The sequence below is a fragment of the Mugil cephalus genome, chromosome 2 (assembly GCF_022458985.1).
Source record: "Mugil cephalus isolate CIBA_MC_2020 chromosome 2, CIBA_Mcephalus_1.1, whole genome shotgun sequence".
Lineage (NCBI taxonomy): Eukaryota > Metazoa > Chordata > Actinopteri > Mugiliformes > Mugilidae > Mugil > Mugil cephalus.
Genome location: NC_061771.1, coordinates 465,706 through 484,814, shown reverse-complemented (window position 1 = coordinate 484,814; position 19,109 = coordinate 465,706). Strand labels below are relative to the sequence as shown.

Sequence of the window (19,109 nt, the reverse complement as noted above, 5' to 3'; positions counted from 1 at the left end):
ATGTACCCCAAAAGAAGTTGATTGCAATTTACAGCAAATCTTCTGTTCATATGTAATATGTACACATTCAGAAATTGAGAAAACTAAGAAAGAAAAACAACCTGTCAATTTGTAGCAGACCTTTCTACCAGTGACAGCTTGTCTTTGTTCTGATCTCTGTGATGAGGTGTTTTTCTTGACCAGTTCTGGATGGTGTGTATTGGTGGTTGTGTGTTTCAAGATGATTCTAGCATGTGACACTGATCTGGAATGTCTGGCAGTGTTTCACAGCAATGGTTGTATTTTATTTGATTTATTTTAAGATTTCATTTTTTTTTTTTTAGGAATAATATTTGCATCCCCCATCTTCTCTCTCTTTTATCTACTCTTCTCACTCTGTATACATTCTTCCTCCATTCATCATTTCTCCATCGTTGTTCATGTACATATCCAAAGTAGGAAAATGGTCAGACGTATTTTCAATGTGTGTATTGCATTTGACTGTCTGTTGATAGAAGAACTGCACATTTGGATGGATCGTTCGCTTTTTCTGTCTCTCTTGTCCACATCATGTATATGTTTTTCCGTGTCTTTTCATGTGGACTGGCTCCTCCTTCTGCATCCCTCTATGTTTCTATCTTTTCTCTGTCTTTCTCTTTTCCTCCTCTTCTCCTTTTTTTCTGTATGATGTGTACTTGATTGGGAGGGCTTCCAACCTTGATTGGTCACTGCATCTGATGCTTGCTAATTGGCTAGTTTTGCTCAACTCTGGTGATGTGATGCGCTCCTGACTGGCTGTTTGTAATTTGTGTATGAACTCTTTGACTGGTGTTTTTTGCAGTACAGTAAACTGAAGAAACTGCCTCTTAATTTGCCTTCTTTTCCCTCATTTTCTTTGTTTTTGAAAAGGTAGTAATATAATGGTCTTAGATTTCTTTTTGAATGCCATTTTTCTAAAATGTTTTGTGTTTTTTCTTTGGTTTGTGTGCCAATGGTTGCATTGTTTGTGTGCAGAACTGCTTGACTACTCAGCAGGATCCTTGTTTTCAGTGTCTTTCTCCTTCAAAAGAAATGCATGCATCAAATTCCATTGCTGCTCATAAACAGAATTAACCTGTCATAAGAAAAAAAAATGTTTAAATTATGATGACACCACACACTTAAAGAACAATTTTGATATAAAGGGTGCAGTCATTTTACAAATATAGTATATTCATTTGTGTGCAACAGAAGACATTCAGTTTAAACAACAGTAACCCTAATTTGAGTAGATAATAAAATGTTTTCTTTGTATATGTATTAAACTAGGTTAAATTAGCTTCTGACCACATTGTCTGGTGTTCAGGTTAATAATGCCACAGCCAGAGTGATGACAAACAAGAAGATGACCACACCATACTCTAATGGAGAAGGCCTCGCTGCACTACCATATGGTAATGCATTTTACACAGTTACATTAAAAGTATTTTTTCCATTTTTGTAGAAAAAAATGCAGAATTTATATAAATCTATGTACTATCATAATCATATGGTCAAAATTTCTTTAAAAAGTCTAAGTATTTGAGCCTTAGCTGTGACTTTGGGGAATTGCCCTGTGAACATATGCATATATATATGAATTTTCTGTGAAATATTGCTTTAAATGTAAGTTTTATTGACCACAGCTGGGTGGAAGTTGAGTCCCATGGTTGGAGCCATGTACAGTCCTGAGCTCTATACAGGTAAGATAACATGTACTAGCTTTCTTCTAACCTCAATAGGTCATATGTACACTGCAAAAGTGCAGCAATAAGTCATTTAATCATCAGCTACTTTTGATCCATAACTTTATTTTTTTGTCACGCAAAAATACCTCCTTTTTTCTACTGGGGCTGCAAACCTTTATTGGTCACATTTTGTTGTATTCTGGATAGCATATTTATCTATGCTTCTGTTGACTAAACATTTAATGGAAAAAACAATGTGAAATTAATAGGGCTGTCAAAATAAACTCATTAGCATGGATTAATCATGATTAATCTGATTAAAAATGTTAACGCAATTAACCTATCTGCAGTGCAGAATGACTCTGAACTTTCCCATCGCGCATGTGCAAATGTGCAGTTGATCTGATAGTGACAGGCAGCAGAACCAACCCAGAAAGCTGGAAGATGCACGTTGGCCCTCTTCATGGGAAATTTGAAATTTGAGTACAAAAAACAAGACAGTCGACTGACATTAAGTGTTACACATACTCTGCAGAAAGGAGGTTTCTATTCACCAAAGCATTTCCAGCTTAAAATACCACAATACCGGGAAGCATGTGTTAGGCAGGGCTTCTGCTAGAACTTCAGCTAACGCATCACCCAGCATGGGACATACCAAGACAAATCAAGCCTGCTGCTCCTGCATCCACTGTTCCGTGTGTGAGACTCTTCTCAGTTGCAAGCATCATTGTAAATAAAAAGCAGTCAGCTCTCCTCTCTGACAATGTCAACAAGTTAGTTTGTGGATAAATATTTGTTTAAAAAAATAAACAAAAAGTTGTTAAATTGTCATAAGTTGTTTTGTTGAAACTGTTGAAGGTATTTAATAAACATGTTAAGTATATTCCCTTCTTTCTTGAGTCTGCTCATGCAAAATGAAATGCGATAAATATAGATTAAAAATTAATGATATTTAATGATGATTAATGAAAATGACTCCACATCAATCCTTTGATTAATCTGATTTAAATAAAAAATAATAATCGTTTGACTGCAGTAGTGACATTTGCATCATTATTATCATAAAAACAGTAACAGTCATTACTGTTACTGCATTTACTGCAAAAAGCATTTTTTTTCTTTCTTAACTTTGAATTTGAATTTATATGTCTGTCTTTCAGTACCTGGGTTTCCATACCCAGCAGCAGCAGCAGCAGCTGCCTCCACTGCTGCAACTTTACGAGGCGCTCACCTCCGAGGTCGAGCTCGGCCTGTCTACAGTGCAGTTAGAACAGCTGTCCCACAACCTGCCATCCCTACCTACCCAGGGTAAACACAATCAAAAAATGCTATACCAGTAACTTGCTATTAATAATGACAAATACACATGATTTTATGTATATAACTGTCTTCTTAAAAGCATGACTTCACTTGTTATTATGAGAATAATTTTGCATGTTGTGTGTATGAATGTATTTTTAATTGAGATTAATAGATTAATTGATAGTTTGTGGAGCTAAAATACCATTTCCTTGTATCTCAAAAATGGTGATGATACGTTGCTTTAGTACATTAAGATCAAATTAGGTTGTATCTTTTAAAATACCGAAGCGATACATGGGTACAATTGCAACACAAGGTGGTATTTTGTCTTGCATGTTGCATGGCATGTAATAATCCTCACCAATCTTTCTCTGTTCTCTCTCTCTCTCTGTTTGGCACCGTTCTCTCACCTCTCTTCCCCTCAATTGTCACTCTCGTTTGTCTTTTTCTATAATGTCCACATGGTGGCGCATGACAACATTTTTTGTTTGTTTTGACTTTGCACCACTGGCCCTGTGTACTCTCTACCTTTCCTTTATTGTCTGTATCTCTCAGCGTGATGGCCTATCAGGATGGTTTTTATGGTGCAGCTGATCTCTACGTAAGTATGCCTGTCTCTTCTCCACTGCCTCACTCGTTACCTACTCTTCCTTCCTCTTGCCTGTGTGTTTTCAAGGGTGAAACAGCACAGATCAAACCCATAGAGTTGTATACTTTTGATTGTTTGGAATGACCACTGCTAGACATTTTCATCCCTTTTTTCAAATGTGTATGGCATAATCTCATGTGACTACTCAGTGTGTCCAATACCACAGTGTGCTGTAACAGATATATGATCACTCAGGAGCCCGACACAAAATTTAATCATGAGCGCATTCATAAGTAGACTTCTCTAGGGTTTGTTCCTGTGCATTTGTGAGTCAGTTTGTACCAATGTGATTATGTGCGTGTGCGTGTGTGTGTGTGTGTGTGTGTGTGTGTGTGTGTATGTATGTGTGTGTGTGCGTGTGTAAGAGAGAGAGAGAGAGAGAGAGAGACCAGGTTGACAATAGCTGTTTCTGTTCTCTCTGTAGACTAGTGTTTCAGGACATTAGTGGCAGATTGCCCCAGGTAGGGTTTACACACTGTGTGAGAGACAGTGTGCATCCTCCTCGTCTCCAATGACTGTGTGCTGCTAGACATTATTGATCATCTGAGATTGAAATGCCTTCTCTATCTTCTTCTACTAACTCACTGGATTCTGACATGGGTGGAGTTGCGGAAGGGGGTGAAAAGAATCAAGTTTGAATATAATAAAACATAAAAAATATAAAAATATATATTATAATTAAATTAGGTGCAGTCAAGTAAGGACGTGGAACAGAGATGCAAAAATGTCTAATATTTATCATTTTAATTAGGTTCAGATAAAACATCAAATCGGATTCATGTTTATACATATAGTCAAATACATTCAGTCTATACACTATGTTAAGGTTTTTTCGTTAGTTTGCAAAAGCGTGATATTTTGATGATGTTTTTGCATAATATGTAAGTACTGAAAGTACTGAGAAACATGTCAATATGTATATATATATTTATACAGTCCTGCTCACCATTATTGGCACCCATGAAGTTTAAGTACATAGTACATGGACATAGTACATGAAATATCTTCTGAAAAAAATTAATCATGTGAAACATTTCTTTTCTATAGAGAACTCGTGTTTGATACAAAACAGCAAACTATGGGAGGAAAAAATAGAAAAACTATTGGCACCCTTTGCTGTTAATCAGTATGGAAACACATTGTGACTCACCTGTGGTAAATCACAAATGAGAATCACCTGTGATAAATGGTCTGTGCCCATGTGACATGAACTAGCCAATGAATGATGACTTCCGTGTTTTAAAAAGCCATTTGTTATCCCCTGTTCCTTTGTCACAATGGTGAAGACAGAGGGGCTGTCTAAGGATATCTGAAGTGTGATAATTAGCAAACACAAGACCTCTAAAGGGTATAAGACCATCTCCAAAGACCTTGGTATCCCTGTCTCAACGGTGTGTAACGTTATTAAGAAGTTGCCAAGCATGGAACTGTCAAGAACCTCCCTGGACATGGGGGGGAAGAGAAAAATTGAGAAGACAAGTCTTCGAAGGTTGGTGTGAATGGTGGAAAAACACCATGTCAAACATCCACAGGCCTGAAGGCCAACCTGGAACAGTCTGGGGTCATGTTTTCAACAAGTACCATACTCCGCACACTAAACCAAACAGGGCTTCATGGGCAAAGGCCAAGGAAGACACCATTGCAGAGGAAAAGACATAAAAAGGGACGAGTAATCATTGCCAAAGAGTACCTGGACAAACCACAATCCTGGGAAAAATTTCTGTGGACAGATGAAACAAAAATAGAGCTTTGCTGCATCTGGTACTGGAGGCCTTGACAGGTCTCATGAAATCAGAGAATTATCAAGCGATTTTTAGAGCGAAATGTCCTACCCAGTGTAAGAAAACTTGGTTTGAGTTGAAGATCATGGGTCCTCCAGCAAGACAAAGACCCAAAGCACACATCCAAAAGCACACAGGAATGGTTGAAGAGGAAAAAATTGACTGTTTTAAAATGGCCAGCAATGAGTCCTGAATCTGATTGAAAATCTTTGGTATGAGCTGAAATCTGCCATTGGGGAAAAGAAACCTGCAGACGTTCAAGAGCTTGAACAATTTGCAAAGAAAGAGTGGAAGAAAATACCAGCTGAGAAGTGCCAGAAGCTTATAGATGGCTGCAAAAAACGTTTGGAGACTGTCATCACTGCCAAAGGGTGTGCAACCAAATATTGCAGGGGTGCCATTATTGCTGCACATGCAGTTTTTTCTGTTTCTTCTTTGAAATAACAATATGTAAGTTGAAAGAACAATTTTCTTTATTAAATTACTTTGGATCTCCAGTTAAAAGATCCTGATGATATTATTTTGGTACATTTCCATTTATTTCTGAAGATATTGCAGAGGTTATGCAACAAATGAAGGGGTGCCAATAATGGTGGGCAGGACTGTACATATATTTCAGAAAGAACAGTGGTGTAAAATTGGTGAAGAGAAAAATATTGAGGCACAATTTTTTTTTTTAAAAAAAAGAGTACTAGCAATGAAAGGCATGTGGGGTGGGAAAATTCATCCAATCAGCAGTTACTTCAGACCCCTTCCAGGAATCTCCCTATCTGTTTCACATGTGGCATGCTAACTGAATCAATGTCAGCATGAGCAGACATACTTACAAGGCTGACTACCGCAACAGTCCCTCCTCTTTTGACCCTGCTTTTGTGTCAATTTTTGTTTTCTTTCATCCCCTCCTTTGTAGTATTTGTTTGTTTTTTCATCTATGTTTTTCCTTATTTCTTTTCTTTCCTCTTTTATTTCTATATATTTCTATATATTGCCCTCTCTTTGGGCATGTTCAGATTTTAACGAAAATTCTTTAAAATTAATTTTACAAGTGTTATTCTGTGTTATTTATTGATGCAGTCATACTGTATGAGGAACCATATGTGGTTAAGTGACATATTTCCTCAATGTCATTATTTACCTTTTATTACTGAAGATTACAGCGCATATGGAAACTTCCTGCATTGGAGTTATAATCAGAGTTTTGTGTAGGTCTAACTAATGTCAGGACAGACATCTATAAATAATTACTTAATATGTGTGCCAAAGTCATGATGCACACAAATTAAATATCACTGTTCTTAAGATCTTAAAGATCAGACAGGAGCTGTTCGAATATTGTACTTGGCCCCACATGATGTCTGGGTTTATTTTCAAACAAAGCTTGAAAATGATTGGATTTGGAGAACTGACTGGAGACACATTTAGAGATGCATGTCAATGCCAGGTATGAACACAACACTTACGATTGAATAGCCCATGATCATAATGCAGGGCCGGAACAGACCCTTTATCTGTCTCTACATCTTCTATCCTGGCCGCTTTTCCTCCTTGCCTTCTTCCCACCTTCCCAGTCTAGCCTTCCTCTTCCCACCTTCCCAGTCTAGCCTTCCTCTTCCCACCTTCCCAGTCTAGCCTTCCTCCCATAGCAGCAATTATGTGGTCCTGCAGGGACTTGGTTGTGACTGATTCTTTTGGGTAGAATGCAGTGGTGTTTGTTTTGTTTTTTATTGAGATGTTTGGCCTAATACATTGTATGTTCTCAGTTTGGGAAAGCAAGCCGTGTCTGTCAGTGGTTGTGTGTGTGTGTGTGTGTGTGTGTGTGTGTGTGTGTGTGTGTGTGTGTGTGTGTGTGTGTGTTTGCGCGTGTGTTTACGTGTGTGTGCACGTGTGCGCGTGTGTGTGCGCCCCCCCCCCCCCCCCCCCCCCCCCCCCCGTTTTAATCCGACTGGCTCACTGTATTCTTACACCTGTAGTTTTTTTGTCTGTTCATCAGCTGTTCATCAACCCATAAATAATGACATAATCATTTTGCCACCCCTTCCCCTTTCTTTAACTGTGTGTTTTTGGTAGGGGAATTGGGGTAGGGTACAGTTATGGCTATGAATGCTCTCTCCCTCTATGACTAACTCAAAGTTGGAATGATAATGCACTCTAGAGCTACAAATGACAAAAAGCATTATGTGCAATTAAGCATGTTTTTTTTTTCTGGGTTAGACATGAGTGAGAGATCAACACAGAGCCTGAGCTACATCCTTGTGAATGCTATACTGCACCAGTTTAGCCAGTTTTGATGGTTGTCTGCTTGTTAATCTTTCGCACTTTTCGCAGCACTTTTTCTCACAATGTAATCCTTTACATTTACTGCTACTCTTCTGGTCTGCAGAAGTAATGTGACAAACCTTTAACAAGATTTTACACTTCCTTCTCTCTATCCTTTTCCATCCGTACCTTCATTGTATCTCTACACTCTTCCTGGTTTTCTCCTTCATTGCCTCCTCACAGGGTGGATATGCAGCATATCGTTATGCCCAGCCGGCTGCAGTAGCAACTCCAGCAGCAGCAGCAGCAGCAGCTTACAGTGACAGGTGAGTACTTAAAGTCAATTTATGATGGTGTTTTATAATGGTGTTTGCTTTTCTATCTATTAGTTAAAATACTTTTAAGTCAAAATGACACATCTACCCACAAAAGCACACTCATTGTAGGGCTTCAGTGCCTTGCTCAAGGCCCAATATGGCACGTTCTGGGGATTGAACTGCAAACCTTCTAGGTTGGTGGACGTCTCCGATGCCCTGTATCCAGTGGCGGCTGGTGGTTAAATTTGGTGGGTTGGCTAACAAATGCATAATACCAATTATATAGGTAACACAGCAGCAAAAGGAACATCACCTGCAATACACATAGTTTCATCAATTACAGGTACACTATACTTTTTTAATTCAATTCAGTTTTATTTATATAGCGCCAATAACAATACAAATTGTCTCAAGACGCTTCACAAAAACCAGCCTGCAACCTCCAGAGCAGCCTGAGGGCAACGGTGGCAAGGAAAAACTCCCTTTTAACAGGAAGAAACCTTGGGCAGAACCCAGCTCATATGGAGGGACCCATCTGCCGAAGGCAAGCCGGGTAGAGACAGAGAAGATAGAGAGAAAAGAAGAACAGGAGAAACAAGATAAACAAACTTCTGTGATAGATACATATATCAAGCTGAAGGAAACAGGTAGGATCTAGTAATATAACACATAGCTGATGATCTTATGTGACAGTTTGTGAGTATAACAGGAATCATGGGCAGGTTGGTGAATTGTTCATCTAGGTAGGAGTGGACAACTGGAGGAGGCCATGAAGACTGGGTCAGATATAGTTTATAGAGCTCCACAGGTCTGATACACAGCACTCCAGACCATGAAGACTGGGCTGGTTGATGAGGCCACGACGGCAGACATGTGCACAGTGCATCGTCCCCCTGCAGTCTAGGCCTATAGCAGCATAACTAAGGGATGGTTAAGTCCAGCCCTAGCTATAAGCTTTTTGAAAAAGGAAAGTCTTAAGCCTGACCTTAAACATAGATGGTGTCTGCCTCCTAAACCCAAACTGGGAGCTGATTCCACGGGAGAGGAGCCTGATAGCCGAAGGCTCTACGTCCCATTCTACTTTTAGAAACTCTAGGAACCACAAGTAGACCTTCACTTTGAGGTCGTAGTGATCTGTTGGGACAATATGGTTCTATGAGGTCTCTCATATATGATGGAGCTAGGCCTTTCAAGGCCTTGTATGTAAGAAGGAGGCTTTTAAATTCAATTCTAGATTTTAAAGAAGCAGCTAAAACTGGAGTAATATGATCTCTCTATCTGTTGCAGTGTTTTGAATCAATTGGAGGCTTTTTAAAGAGCTATTTGGACAGCCAGACAGTAATAAGTTACAATAATCCAGCATGGAAGACACAAATGCATAAACTAGTTTTTCTGCATCACTCTGAGAAAGGTTGTTCCTAATTTTGATGATATTACGAAGGTGAAAGAAAGCAGTCCTGGTCACCTGCTTTATGTGAGAATTAAAGGACATATCCTGGTCAAATATAACACCAAGGTTTTTCCCAGTAGTACTGGAGGCCAAGGTAATGCCATCCAACGAAACCAGGTGATTAGATAATGAATTTCAGACATGTTCAGAGCCAAATACAATGACTTCCGTTTTGTCTGAGTTTAAAAGTAGAAATTTACAGGTCATCCAAGCCTTTATGTCTTTAAGGCATGCTTGGAGTTTAACCAGCGGATTAGTTTCATCTGGTTTCATGGATAAATATAGCTGGGTATCATCTGCATATCAAAGGAAGTTTATGCTGTGCTTTCTAATAATATTGCCTAAGGGAAGGAAGCATGTATAATGTGAATAATTGGTCCTAGCACATAACCCTGAGGAACTCCATAGCTTACTTTGGTATAACCCTAACCCTAACCCATGAGGAGATCGTTGGTAACTTTAACCAGAGCCCTTTCTGTACTATGATGAGCTCTAAAACCTGACTGAAATTCTTCTAACAAACCATTCCTGTTTAAATGATCAACCAACTGATTGACAACAACCCTTTCTAAAACTTTAGAGATAAAAAGGAAGGTTGGAAATTGGCCTATAGTTGGCTAAAACATCTGGGTCAAGAGACAGGGCCACATATCCTGCTAATAAAGATAATTTTATCTGATTTAATATGGAGGTATTAATTAATGGAAAAACCTGAGTGAGCAATTCAGGCAGTATGGAGTCTTAGATCTTTGACAGCTGGAAGGGAGCTATGAATTTTATCTCTAATGCCAACATTTTATCATGAAGTCATTACTGTTGAGGGCTGAAGGAATAGCAATAGATGGCTCAACAGAGCTGTGACTCTTTGTCAGCCTGGCTACAGAGCTGAAAAGAAACCTGGGGTTGTTCTTGTTTTCTTCTATTAATGAAAAATAATATGCTGTTCTAATCCTATGGAAAGTTGAAGATTGCTGCCACTCCTGTGCCTCGAGGAATGTGATAATTACTATAACTGGGTGGTGTGGACTCATTTAAACTGACATATTCATCATCCTGCAGCCATGTTTCAGTCAAACTAAACAAATCAATCTGATGATCAGTTATCAGATCAGTCACTGAAAGAGGTTTAGATAAGAGAGACCTGACATTTAAAAGACCATATTTAATTTTCTTATTGCTCTGTTGTACTAGTGAATTTGTGTTGATTTGTATAAGGTTTTATGAATAACTCCTCTATTGTTATTTTTCCATTTAAATAATCTGTGAGCAGACAGCACATCTATGAAGTTTGGGGAGTTATGGGTGTGAGACAGTACTAGAGAAGTGGCAGAGAAGTGTGTGAGACTGCAACTCTGCCTCCTGGGCTGAACTTTGGGTTGTCATGGTTTTGGGGGGTTAATAAAATCGGCCAAATTTCTAGAGATAAGAGAAGCACCCCCAAGGTAGGGTGAACTCCATCTCGTCTAATCAGACCAGAAAGAGTTCGAATTATCAACATAGGCCACGTCGTTGGCTGGACACCACCTAGATAACCAGGTGGAATGATGACATGCGACTATACATATTGTCACTGGTCTGATGCTCTACATCAGTGGTTCTCAACTGGTCTGGCTTCTTGACCCCTTAATCATACCTTAATAACAAGCCACACCCCCAATCAAAGAAAGTTTTCAACTTCTCAAATTTATTGAATGAAAAGATTGTGCAGTTTGAACCTGAGACAGTAGAATATAATACCACAATATGAAAACACAAAAAAACAATGCTAGAGAGGAATCTATTAACTGCACTTAGCTGAAAGTGTTGTTCTACTCAGTCACTTCTTTGAGCATTAATCACAAGGCTGACATTTAACAAATTGGTGTTTTCATGTAAAATATGTGAAATAAAAAAGTGCAGCTTCTGGGAAATATTAACAAAAATGAAGTAACTTTAATTATGTAGCTTTAGCTGATAATCTTCACTTACTGACACTATGACAACCAACACTGCACTATGGAGAAGGGGAAAAAAAAAATCCATTTTGAATCTAAAGAGTCTCACCGGGACTTGAACCCCGATGTCCCGTATGGTAACCAATGTCACCAACCACTGTACTTTCCAACTGTGGGTCTTGTAACACTAAATTTTGTAACATGGACAGCTAAATGCTGCTGTGATTTGCACTGAATCCTTATTTTCTAATTTTGTCTGACAAATGTTTCAAATCCACAATTCCTTGTTGGGTCCATGCTATATCTCCTCCAAAAAGCAGGCATGAAAACAGAAAAGTGCATTCTTGGCTCCATTTTCCGTTAGCTAGTCCTTTCTTTCCAACCAACACAATTTACGATTGAACTACCAAAATTCAATTTTAAATGTAACTTTTTATTCCATAAATGTCACAGCCTCCATTATCTCTCGCTGCTGCTGGGAGCTGGTGAGATATGGAGTGGCATTGTAAAGAGTGTCCTCAGTGGAGGACTGTGTTTCAGTGGTGGTGCCTGAAGTTGACTTGCTTTTTGGGGACTTCTGCCCCTTCAATACTTTATCATAGGCCACTTTATGGCAGAACTTTAAATGGTTAAATAAATTTGTCGTGTTGCTCTGGGGTGCAGACACAACAGCACAACAAATTTTGCAAACAATCTCTGAAGCAGTACCTTAGTAAGGTACGTAACCATGGTATCTTACTCTGAACGGCAAACCTGCTTCAGGTCAGGGTAACTTTCAGGCTTTATCTGAATCCAATAAAAGGATTTGTGAATTATGTTTGGGAGCTGTGGCGTAGTTGTGAGATGCGCAGCTTGGGGTCCGAAGGGTCACAGGTTCGCCTCCCATGGCTGTGGTTCTCTGAGCAAGCACCCAACCCACTGCTTGAACAAATGGATGGGAACGTAATTTCTCCAAGTTGGTCCTCCATTCAAAATGGAGGACAAGGCTACATGTCTATCTTTGTTCTCTAGACAAAGAAGGCCTTTTTAAAGCAACCTGCTGGTTGCAGGACGCAACCTGCTCTTAACACCGGGTAAGACTACTCCGAGTTGATTAAACCAACTCAGATCCGCTGTTCTGGAACCTCAAATTCAGTTTTCTATTTCAGAGTAGATCAACTCAGAGTTTAGAGTTTGTTGAACCTGCTTTGTGAAACGGACCCCAGGTGTATAGCCTAGAGTTTTTTTGTTTTGACTGTGTGTCTTAACCCATGTTTAACTTCTACCTACATTATTCTAGTGGAGATGCTATTATTTTATGTTAATTCATAAAATTATTTATTGCAGCTTTGCAATGTCATTGATGAATAATGTGACTTTTCTGTTTATACACTGAAATTATTTAATTTAATTTAAAGTATTAAAGCACTTTTATGTTATTTTAAACATTAGAATGGTGCAGCTGGTGCAGTGTTTACAAATGCTGTTAAAAGCTATGTGAGCTTTTAATAAAGTCACAGCATAACTTCAGCTATTGTCACATATGTTCCTTCTTTCTTTTGGGTACCAGAACAGCTATTGTACTTTGATGTTTTTAGATGTCAGTATCAAGCAAATTACATCCACGTATTATTAACTTTTAATGACAAAAACAAAGGGATCGATATTGGATCGGTATCGGCCGATCCTTAAAGGCTGCAGTATTGGTATCGGATGCGAAAAAGTGTTATGGTATGTGGTATGCCTTGGTTTCACCAAAACTTAAAACAATACATTGCAAGTTATTTAAAAAATAATTTTCTCAGCTTTTTTTGTGTTCGCTTAGGAGGGCTTAGCCCTGTTAGTTCATTTATACCAGCTGTCCCTGCCTGTATCTCTCCAGCTTTGCAGAATGAAGTTTTATGATAAACCAATCAATATGAAAGATGTGCAAAATGTGTGTGGGATGAAAGAACAGAGATGCAACAGGAACAACAGCATAAACACATACAAGAGTAGCCTACATTTAGCATATGCGTCTGCAAAGTTATGTGCAGCACCAATGAAGCATCATGATCGTGCTTTAAAAGCCTTGTGTGACATTTTGAAGTTAGAGGGAAAAATGACTAGTGACATTGAGCGAATTACATTACATTTTATGGATAAAAAGCCAGACAGTAATTTTAGTTTCACATAAAAAGACAGAAACACTTCATTGTGCTGCCATTATAGTATGACTTGCTTTACTATAAAAGAAAGTTTATTTTTTTCCACCTTTCTACTACGTGATATTTCTCATAGCTATGGACGAGTTTACACAGCAGACCCCTACCATGCTGCACTCGCCCCAGCTGCATACGGTGTTGGAGCCATGGTAAGTTCCATGCATTTCTTTAATTTTATTGTTATTGTTTTAACACATACTAAATGCCACTTATAACAAGTCTGAAGTAGAACTTTTTTGTTCTAACCAAACATTAGAAGCAATACATGCAATTTATTGGCTTGGCAAAATTTGCAAATTAAATCTGATAACCAAGTATATCTTAATGAGTGAGTGCAAAGCTTTGGTCAGCGATTATATACCGATCAGCCGCTACATTAAAACTAATGACAGGAGAAGTAAAGAACATTGACCATTGACAATGCAATGTTCTGCTGGGAAACGTTTGGACCTTGGACCTTATGCCGTGGCATAAATACTGGTACGTGGGTACCTCTCTGTAGACGATCGCCGCTTTATGTCTGGTGTGATTTCTTGGGTATGAGTGACAGCTCCCGCCCACAATCCCTTCTTCCCTGCTCTTTCACTTTCGCTCCAGCACCTATGAAATCTATCAGTGATTAGAAAGTGATTAGAAAATGGATATCAGCTAGTTCGGTCCAAACTGATGGCTTATAAAAAGGTGTTTCATTACCAAGGTGTCACACAAGGAACATCTCATGATGGGTAAAAGCAAAGAACTCTCTTAAGACCTTTGCAACTTTATTGTTGCAAAACATTCTGATGGTGTAGGTTACAGGAGGATTTCTAAACTTCTGAACATTCTGAGCACTGTTGGGGCCATAATCTTGAAGTGGAAAGAACATCACTCGACCATAAACTGGCCACGACCAGGTGCTCCTCACAAGATTTCTGACAGAGGAGTGAAAAGAATTATCAGAAGAGTTGTTCAAGAGCCAAGGACCACTTGTGGAGAGCTTCAGAAAGACCTGGAATTAGCAAGTACAATTGTTTCAAAGAAAACAATAAGCAATGCACTCAACGGCCGTGGTCATTATACAAGCCTGTAAAATACTGGGAGAACATAGTCTGGTAAGATGAGAGCAAAATTGGACTCTTTGGATGCCATAACACACACCATGTTTGGAGGACAAAATTCACATCACCCCAAAACCACCATACCAACAGTCAAGTTTGGAGGTGGGGAACATCATGGTCTGAGGCTGTTTTTCTGCATATGGTACTGGAAAACTTAATATAATTGAAGGGAGGATGAATGGAAAACCCAGACATTCTTGAGAAACATTGACCAGAATGATGAAGATGAAACGAGGGTGGACATTTCAGCAAGACAATGATCCCAAACACAGAGCCAAGGGAACTCTCAACTGGCTTCAGAGAAAGAAAATAAAGCTGCTAGAATGGCCCAGCCAATCACCTGACTTGAATCCAATTGAAAATCTATGGAAAGAACTAAAAATCAGAGTTCATAGAAGAGGCACACAGAACCTTCAAGATTTAAAGACTGTTTGTGTGGAAGAATGGGCCAAAATCACACCTGAGCAATGCATACAACTAGTTTCTCCATACAGGAGGCATCTTGAAGCTGTCATTACCAACAAAGGCTTTTGTACAAAGTATTAAATGAATATCAGTAAGCGTGTTCAATATGTTTTCCGTGTCATTTCACATTATTATACATAACTTATTTTCTGACCTTATTTGTTTTGGTTTCTTTCTATGTATGGATTGCTTGGGTTGTTACCAACAGCTGGTGAATTTCATGTCAATAGCACCTTTAGAAATATGTTTACTATGAAAAATTGTGATGTGTTCACTACTTATTTTACCTGCTGTATATGTGTGTGTGTGTATATATGCTATACCTGATTGTTTGTTTTGTTCTTTTGTTTTCCAGGCAACACTGTACAGGGGAGGCTACAGCAGATTTGCCCCTTATTAAAGTCACGTTGTTTCCCAGGAGCTCCTCTCTTCAATTGAAATACTCTGAAAGAGCTCCCTCTGTTGCCGTGGAGGTGGACTGCACGCAGTTTTAAAGTGTGGAGTTGACCACAACAAAGATATTTCAGACCCCACCCAAGAGCAGCCCCACGTTTTCTTATATACACTACTACAGAAATAAAGGAATGCTGTATTAAAGACTGAAGGATGGCCTATACATTTTAAAAGAGGGAAAAAAAGAGACTTAAAATTGCCACCTTCCCTATTGCACGGCTGTATTATAGTCCCCACTTCCTACTTCCCACTCAGCAGCACAAGATTTTGGATGGAGCTCAATGTTCTTCCAAAGGCTGTATATGGATAACTGACATTTGAACAGCTGGCTGTCATAATTGGGAAATAGTTGAGTGTGGAGTGGCCTGCTTGCACTCTGCATTTAAGGAAAAAGAGACAAGATATCCCAGTGTCCACAAAATATCAGGGTAGTAGGAAGAAAGAAGGTGCACCGAAAGAACACCTGAAATATTTCAAACCAGAATGACGAGTCACCTAAAATGATAAAATACCCACTGACAGATTTTATAATTCCTCCCTAACACGGGCAAATAGTGATGACAGGATTTCCATTCCTGCAGCAGAAGGACACTGAACATGGCAGCATGGAGATATGATGTGACAGTTTATAATGCTACAGAAATCACGTCCGAAAGCTGAAGGAGGGAGGTTATTAGAGCTGTTCCTTACCTCAAGATTTCTTAGTATGTGAAAATGGTGAACCTTTAAACTTAAAATTGTTATGATATGCAAAGAAATTAGTTTAGAGAAAAAAAGTTACCAAATTATTATCATTATTATTATTATTATTGTTAATAAACCATTATTTTGTTTGACTAGAACATGTAGATTCAACAGTGAACCTTGGGGTTAATGGGGTTACAATTACGGTTTATATTGCAAATTTTCAGTTATGTGACACAGTTATAGCTTCACAGGATTTCACTACATTATGTCTGCAATCATCACTCAACACGTCAAAAAGTGACACACTACATTAAAACATTCTGTTTTGTCAAGTTTACACCCAAACAAAATCACAACCGTGGGGTTCAAGTATTTGTTTTTTGATTGAGAACCAGTGTGTAGAATTTATTGAGGTTGCAGACTGCAACCCATTGAATAACCATCATTTTCCAAACATGGTGGACAACCGACCATAGACACGTTGGACCTCGTTGAAGAGGACTCACTTCCGCTGTAGATGTGAAGGGCTCACTTTAAACTAACGAAAACACAGTGCTTCATTGTTACAGGTAGTTATAAACTAGTAAAATCACACTTAGGAACACTATATTCCATATCTGCTCATATCGACCTAAATCCTACACACTGGGTCTTTAATGTAGAGGTCTATTTGTTTTTTGCCCTCATACTTCTTTTACAGAGTCCATTGGATGAGTCTTCCTAAAACACACTTCAGTTTAGTTGTGCTCAAGATTACAGAGCAATAGAGAGATTTAATAGTAAGGTAATAGTAAATATTTAAATGCAAATCACCTTACTATTGTGCATATTTCTATACCATTGTATTCAATAATTCCAAAATGTGGCTTTTTTGGCTTTTGTTTTTGTTCCAAAGACTTGTAGAAAGCACATTCCTCAGCTGTATGTATAGATATATTATGTTTATTATTGATGTTATCATAATCAAATAGGTGTCTTTATTTCCTTTATTTCATCTGCTGTTTTATAAGTGATGTTCCTTTTTCAGTAAAGTGTAAGATACATTTCAAGTTTGGGCTTTTGCTTTGTATTTAAGTTCTCAGAGCAAACCAGGTATGGTATGTAAGCATGTAACGTTACCAAACTCATGTCCTTTAGTTAAAATATCAGTCAGTCCAGGTTGGTTTTATTATTGTTTGATTTGGATTGATCTGCCCGCATGAAATTTAATTATGTTTCAAGCTTTACAGTAACAGCTGAATTATTTTCTGTTCATGTCCATATTTTGCAGGTGACTAAGACAATTGGAATGAAAGAATATAAGCCTCTAGCACTTTGGTTAAAGACAACTGTTTGATAGTATTCTTGTTTTGTTTTGAAAGGAAATTCCATACATTTCATGATTTAGTCCATCAGCTTAGCCAATGTGGTTGCTCCCGGTTTATTTGAAGGTATCCAATAAAAAGTGTTATCACTGAAATGTACACAGGTTAATATTTCTACATGGTGAAAAACAAAATGTCAATGTGGGGTCTGATCTAATTTGTGTGCAGAATGGGACAGTTTAAAAAACAAAACAAAAAAATTATTTCAAACCTAGCTTTTTGTTTTCCAATTCTTAGGCTTATAGAAACATACAGGTCAATTACATGTTTATTTTGTTAGTTTTTATATGGTGATCTTTTTCTCACGGCATTAAACATTTCATTTTTTCTCCTATATTATCTCCATGTTAATATAGAAAGTGCTCTGGACAATAAAGACAAGAAAAGAAAAATGGCACTAGCCAAAGATGCTAACAATCCCCAGCATGTTCTGGTTCCCAATTTGTGAAGTCCAAAATACACAAAGATAGACTTTTGGAGCCACTGAGGGCATGGACAAACCAGCATGTGCAACACTTGTTAAGTAAAACAAACATTTTTTTATTAATTTATTTTTATTTTATTTTATTTTATTTTTTTTTTATTTATTTATTTGATTTTTTAATTTTTTATTTTTGTTGCATGAATCTTGTGTCTTTTCATATTTGACTCCTGAGCAGCAGAACCCAGCTGCATTCTTCTTCACCACTAAACTCCATGACAGGCAGCTAGCGGTTTGAGGCTAGTCATTACAACAAAGAGCACAGTGCTGTTTGGCAAAAAAGCCTGCTGACAGAAAAAAAAAATGCTGCACAACTACCATGTGGCAGCTTAACTTTCCTGTCCTGGTTTTGTTGACACTGTATTATGGTAAACTATGTGGTCATCTTCTTCATAGTTGCCATGGTTTCTCAATGAACTGTTCTTTCCCTCTGTCATGTCTGTATCTCCCTTGACTGCCTTTATGTTTTTTTGTTATTGAATGTCCATATAAAATGTTTTATATAAAATCTGTGATCGAGCTTTCAGATTCTTTGCAAATGTTGTTGGTCAACACTGCTCGGATGACAGAACAGACACCAGGAATCTTTCTTTAACTAAATTGATGCCAATCCACCCAACAGCTGGGAAATATTTAAAGGCTTTTTGTACTATAGTAAATCTTAAGGTATGACCGAGAAGGTCCTATAAAATCGCTGAGGAGACGTTACCGAGTGAAAACCTGTGATAGTCCAGAGGAAAAAATCTCATCATTGACTTCACCAGGCTTCCTTTGTAGACAAAGCCTGAACTAGCTACAGGCGTAGGTTATTCATTATTAGACAACCTCAAGAGAAAGTACTGAATACTATGTGTGCTCAAAAAGATGCATTTTCTGGGGAAAATATTTATTAGCAGTTCTGCTCAACTGTGACTCCCACTCCTATATTGATAGTGTGCACAATTTTACATTAATTATGTATAAAAATAGATAATACATAAAGATCTGTACATTAAGAAGGAATAG

The 19,109-nt window shown here is 38.2% G+C and overlaps 1 protein-coding gene across 8 annotated transcripts in view; it reads left to right on the top strand.

The window, feature by feature from the left end:
* Window positions 1-18,619, top strand: part of rbfox2 (RNA binding fox-1 homolog 2) — a 70,341-nt gene extending 51,722 nt beyond the window's left edge. For 5 of the 8 annotated variants that reach the window (XM_047578133.1, XM_047578132.1, XM_047578136.1 and 2 more), the window contains 7 exons: window positions 1,325-1,412; window positions 1,644-1,700; window positions 2,846-2,993; window positions 3,543-3,588; window positions 7,917-7,999; window positions 13,634-13,706; window positions 15,475-18,619. In XM_047578133.1, the coding sequence (XP_047434089.1) occupies window positions 1,325-1,412; window positions 1,644-1,700; window positions 2,846-2,993; window positions 3,543-3,588; window positions 7,917-7,999; window positions 13,634-13,706; window positions 15,475-15,519 (540 nt within the window). In that variant the 3' untranslated portion in view covers window positions 15,520-18,619. Of the gene's footprint in view, window positions 1-1,324; window positions 1,413-1,643; window positions 1,701-2,845; window positions 2,994-3,542; window positions 3,589-4,060; window positions 4,098-7,916; window positions 8,000-13,633; window positions 13,707-15,474 lie in introns of those variants that run through there. The other 3 variants (XR_007112283.1, XM_047578134.1, XR_007112284.1) reach the window with 3 other exon arrangements.
* Window positions 18,620-19,109: the final 490 nt, after the last annotated feature.